General features: G+C 44.4%; 1 protein-coding gene across 1 annotated transcript in view; it reads right to left on the bottom strand.

Annotated features, from left to right (window-relative positions):
• Nucleotides 1-4,942, bottom strand: part of LOC105983607 (cytosolic 5'-nucleotidase 1B-like) — a 15,298-nt gene extending 10,356 nt beyond the window's left edge. Inside the window, exons 1-5 of the mRNA XM_013013549.1 lie at nt 4,910-4,942; nt 2,836-2,937; nt 2,316-2,489; nt 1,599-1,756; nt 371-476 (exon numbers count right to left, since the gene is read on the bottom strand). Coding sequence (XP_012869003.1) covers nt 371-476; nt 1,599-1,756; nt 2,316-2,489; nt 2,836-2,937; nt 4,910-4,942 — 573 coding nt within the window. The remainder of the gene's footprint in view (nt 1-370; nt 477-1,598; nt 1,757-2,315; nt 2,490-2,835; nt 2,938-4,909) is intronic.
• Nucleotides 4,943-5,638: the final 696 nt, after the last annotated feature.

Raw genomic sequence — 5,638 nt, 5'->3', positions numbered from 1 at the left:
CTGGGCCCTACAGTCAATCCATGGCGGCCGCTTCTCTCTCCTCATCACTGTAATCCTATCTGATATTTGCCAGAGCCGAACGTGCAGTGGGGACACTTTGGTTCAGCGATCTAAACTAGGGGCCGAGGCGGGGGGGGGGGGCGCGGAGGGGAAGCCTAGGAAGTCTGTTGCTATAGTTGGTGGCGGCGGCGGCTGCTGCGGTGGCGGCGGCTGCTGCGACGGCGAGGGTTGCGTGGACAGGTGTTGCGGAGGCGATTCATGCTGGCTGGCGGAGGCTGACGAGGTCCGGGAGGAGGCGGCGGAGCTGGTGGGGAGCTAGAGCAAGAGAGCGGGGCCTCCTCAATCCAAGGGGGACCCCCCCATCTCCCACCGGGGGGAGCTCGCCCCACACCCCCGCGCGCGGGTCTGGATCCTGGGTGTCATCCACAGAGCTTCCGAGAGGCAGGCGTTTCTCGGCGCCAGAAACGCGATCTTTTCTGTGAAATTGGTGTCGAGTACCTGTGTCTACTTTTGAGTGTCTCCCTGCTCCCCACCTTGTCCCCCCCCATTTCTCAGCTCAGCACCCCGCAGGTGAACCCCGCCCCGCTCGCCGCACCTCCTTCTTTTTGGTTTTGAGTAAATAGCACACAGGTTCTCCTTACTCTTAGGCAGAGGGAACAGAGTCTGCAGGGATCTGACCCTCGCCTGCCTGGCACACACCTGCCCAGTCGGAAGCTTCCAGACAGGTTGGGGCGGGGGGGGGGAAGAAGGGGGGGTCCTTGAGCAGTATTCCTTGTGTACCCAGTGTCTTGTTCACTGTGTGGACAGATTGTCCGATGCCCAGGACACTCTTGTAGCTCAGCAGGAGGAGGGGTGGGGGTGGGGAGGGGTTGATTTCACCCCTTGGCCTGGTAAAGAATACAATGATTGTGTGTGTGTGTGTGTGGAGGGGGGAATCAGCTTTACATGCCAGCGAAGTAACACAAGATTAAGCTTTAGGAAGAAATCCTTTCCACCAAAGGAGCCCTACATTCAAGTGTGGAAGATATTCTTAAACCTCCATAGATTATGATTTCACTTTTAATGATTGTTTCGCCCGTAATTCAAAAGGGAGAGCCTTGGCGAGATTATTGAATCAAACATGACAGATGATGGATGGGATCTGAATACATATTCTCTCGCTGGGTCTGTCTTATTTTCTCTGCATCTGAAAATAATCTTAGAACTATATATCATTTCTCTTGTGGTGGAGGGCGGGGCAGGCCTAGCTATACATTATCGAATACCATGTAACATTGTCCCTTTTGTTGACCCTTCCAGCCAATTTCTGGGGAGCATGGTTCCTCAATACCTGTTTGTTGAATAGACGAAGAAAGGAAGGAAGGAAGGAAAGAGTACAGCCTCCAGCCCTAAGAGAGCCTGGATTTTTTTTGTTTGTTTTTTGTTTTTATAAATCTGAATTCTACCACTTATTAAACCTCTGGGCTTTGATTTTTCTCCACAACAGGGAGTTCTGATTTGCAGAGGGCAAATTAGAACGAAAACAATGGAAGTCTAGAGGACATGTGTGGCACATAGAATGCCTCAATAGATGCAAAGCATTATTCATTATCATCCACATCTCCCTTTCATCTAGCTGTACCTTAGTATTGTTGTTCCTGCTTCTGGGATCATCTACTGGAGCCCCGTTGGATGGGCTCCGTGGTGATCGGGACCATTGATTGCGCACGTGGTACCCTCCAGACTCTGTCTTTGGCATTGATAATTCTTGGGAGCCCTGTTAAGGAGAGGAGACCCAGGGGTGTAACCTACCACCCACTTCTTCAATGTACCTACAAGATAGCCACGCCAGGCTAAACTAGTATTCAGAAAGGACTCTGGACTCTGACCCTTCATTCTTTTACCCTAAATCTATGTGACTCTGGCTCAATGCTAAACTCTGTGTGAAGCAACAAAAGTAGAAATCCACCCAGAAGAACATCCAAAAATCAAGAAACAGATACGATAGCTCACAGTGTTTCACCTGTGACTTCTATAGAGAGAACTTAGTAGAGGTTGCCTGTCTTCCCTCCCTTTCCCCCACCTTGCTCACTTCAGGAAAAGCCTAGTAAGAGGTTTTAAAATGACCTATCTGTCAAATCTGCCATACTACAAACATAAGGGCAGCTGGTGCCTAACCAAGGTTGCAGCAGAGCTCGGAGGTAGCTATGTACCAGAGCATACTGCCTTTCCTTTCAGAAAGATGCCAGAGGACATAAGTGGAAGAGTGCTCTTCCCCACATCCTTCCCCTACCCAGATTGCCTGAATCTCCCCCCTCGCATTTCAGTCTGCTCACCCTGATCATGGTGATCTGCCGGCCCTGCTCCCACAACAGGCACATGTGAATATAAATACGCATAGTGTGGCAGGGGCTAGTTCCCTCAACTGCACAAAGGCAGCGTCTACACGACGGGTGACACCGCATGGGACAACATCTCAGCAAGTGATTCGGATTGACTGCACGCCTCATCTGAAAGATTGTGCAGAAAACGGTCAATGTGATAGCCACACTCCCCCTCCCTCCCGGATCTGAACAAAGACCAGTCTCCTCCTCCCACTGGCCGAGTGGAGGAGGCTGTGGCATCTGTACACGCATACTTGTAGGAACATGAGATGAAGGTGGACTAGAGGGAGGGCAGGGGCTAGCTTCTCCTGGAGTTGTTGTTAACCTTCTCATGAGGACGTTAGCTGTCCCCTAGTACAGATTTGAATGGCTCACTCTCGTCTCCCAGAACTCTCCTGTCCCCTTAGTGTTTTCCATTGGGCTTTGTGCTGTTTCATTTTCTTACCAATTCTGCAGACAGAGCTCAGCTCACCTGTGTGCTCAGTCGAGCTGATTTATCAGGTCCCGGTTTATCAGATTCCCTTCTTTTATCTGCATCTAGACTGTCTTTTGAGTATCGCATTCCGGTCTCATTCTTAACATGGAAACAAAGAATGCTTATTAATTTTTCATCTCTGGGGGCTTAGAAACCTTGGGTTTAGGAATAAAGGGATAAGTAAAGCCTAGAATTGGTTACTTTGCCAAGTTCTAATAAGTCTATGACTTTGTTTCCCCCCATTCAAAGAAGCATAAATCCCACATTTCGTAAATCACAATTCATCTGAACATTTGTTCATATAAATTTGTTGGTTCACATGTTGGAGACATGAAACCCTTATCTTTTAAAAATGAAAACGTGAGGAATGCTATGGGAGAATTTTCCGAGGGTCAGTAAACATTGCCTTTAAATGTGACATTGCTTAGGCAGAATAACTTTTATTTTTCATCCATGTAGAATTAACATTCTTTTTTGCTTTCTATTCTTTTTTGAAGGGTGGTTGGAGGAAGGGACTTATTTATTTATTTTAACTACTGGTACAAATGGGTCACCATTAAACAAATCCATGTATAAGTACAATGCCTTTTGCTAGATAGATATCACTCTGGGAAGGGATTTTGAGACAGGATTTAATTGAATGTTCCAAGCTAACCTTAATCAAACTACAAATCTTAGGCTGATGAGCTCAAAACCCTCCTGCTTCAGTCATTCCACCTCTCCAGTTCTGATTTTATAGGCCTGTATCATCACACCCAGCTGTTTTCATTTCTTAATACCTGTAGCTGAGCCTTAGCAGTATTAGTCTGGCTTTTAAAAGCAGAGCTCTCAATCTTATTCAGAGGTATTGGTAGGCACGTCTTCTGGTCTTATCATGGAATTACTTTCAGCATGTAGGGCTGAAAGGGATTTTTTGCTAATAGGACAAACTGCATAAAGACAAGAGGATGACTTTATGGAAACCTATTCAAACACTGATGTTTTCAACTTCAAGAGATAATTATTGGGCCTTTATGTAAGCATTCATGCATTCATTTATGTATTTACATTCTGGATGACATCCAGATTAGAAGAAAATGTGAGAGAAATGTGATTTTCCTGGTTCTTGAATGGATTTTAAAATCTTTCTGTCAATATCCTCCTCTCATTTCCAGTCACTATAATATCATGCCATTTCTAACTTCAAGGTAGTTTAAACCCAATTCCTTTTTTATTGTTTTGTGCTGGGCGTGAGGTCATTGGGAATGGATTTTGGGGTGGGGCAGTACTGGGTTTGAATGTATTGAGCTTTTTAAACTCAGGCGCCCTAACTTGCTAGGCCAAGAACTCTGCCACTTTGAGCCACGCCTCTGGCTCTTTTTCACCTTTTCTGTTATTTTTCAGGTAGGGCCTTGAATTTTGCCCTGGTGGGTCTTGGACTTCTACTTCTTTCCTACCTGTGGGTTGGAATAAAGCCTTCAAAATGTGTTTCGTGGCTTCACATTCTCCTTACTTCAAATCCATCCTCCTCATTATGGAGTGCAAATCTAATTAATCTTACTCATTTTATTCACTTGGTTAGACAGAACTTCATGATGAACTTCTCTCTGCCTCCAACCTGAAGGCCCACTGCTCTGTCTTTTATGCCTTATTTGTCTTTGTATCATCCTGAATATTTCCTTGTAACTGTTTCAAAACTCAGCTCACTGTAACCTGGGGGCAGTTCCCAGAGTTAAACATCCCTCTGTTTTTCCTGTGCCTTTTACTGAGCACTGAACTGTACTGTGTTTATGTGTACTTGGTCCTCCTGCACTGGCATTCTTCAAAGACAAACATTGTGTTTTTACTTCTTACCATTAACATATGGGCATGCTCAGTAAATGCTGATTTATTAGACTGACTTATACCATATGCTTTAATCTATTCTTTCCCACTCCATTTCCTTTTCATCTCCTCCCTCCATTTTCCTCTGCATGTAGCCATTATCTGAAATTATTTGGTTTTAGAAGAACATTCCCACAGGGAAGTAATGGACTAATATTTACATTTCCCAAGCTCCCCAGTAAGAATGTAGGATATTTACCTCACTCACCTTCCTTTTCTGTTTCAACGATGTTTGACTCATGTCTTTAATTATTGTAATTCTCTTGCTGTTACGCAGGTTTTCCTCTACCCAGCTCCATTTCCCATTGCTTGCTTGATCTGTCTAGCTCTGCATTTAGAATGTTAAATGTATTACATCACATGTGATTCCATAGTAACAAACTGACCCTGTGTATATGTAATTCTGCCTTTTTTTAAGACAGAGTAATTGTATTTCTTCATATTTGAATACATTTATTTATAACTACTGCATTTTTAGGGTTTCTTATCTACCTGTTGTTCAAGTGTTTAATAGGTAATGATACCAATTATCCTACTTCCTTCTTTTTCAACTCTTTTAAAGCTACTCTGTCATTCATCATATTGATTCCACTTAGGGCTGTACATTTCCTTGTACTGTCAAAAGGAATGGCAGACTCATTTGTGGCCTCAACCATTGTTCGTCCTGCCAGGCTTTGACATGCTTTCAGTAGTTTTGAAGACTTTTTTGGTGGCTGAGATTTTGTTCTAGATGAAGAGTTTAGATCTGATCTTAGCTTTAGTGTTTTGTGTTTTTTCACAATGGCAAAGCCTGTTGAGGAAATCACTGTCAAAGCTCATTCCTCCTGCTGTGTAATGTTGCCTGTGCTGTCTTTTTTTCCCCTGATGTCTGTTTAGTCTTTAACCCTCAAATCACTTGGTCTCTTCTATAACTCCTCCTACTTAGCAGCATTCATAT

This window comes from Dipodomys ordii, unplaced genomic scaffold, assembly GCF_000151885.1.
Source record: "Dipodomys ordii isolate 6190 unplaced genomic scaffold, Dord_2.0 Scaffold20, whole genome shotgun sequence".
NCBI lineage: Eukaryota > Metazoa > Chordata > Mammalia > Rodentia > Heteromyidae > Dipodomys > Dipodomys ordii.
This window is presented reverse-complemented; position numbering and strand designations above follow the sequence as displayed.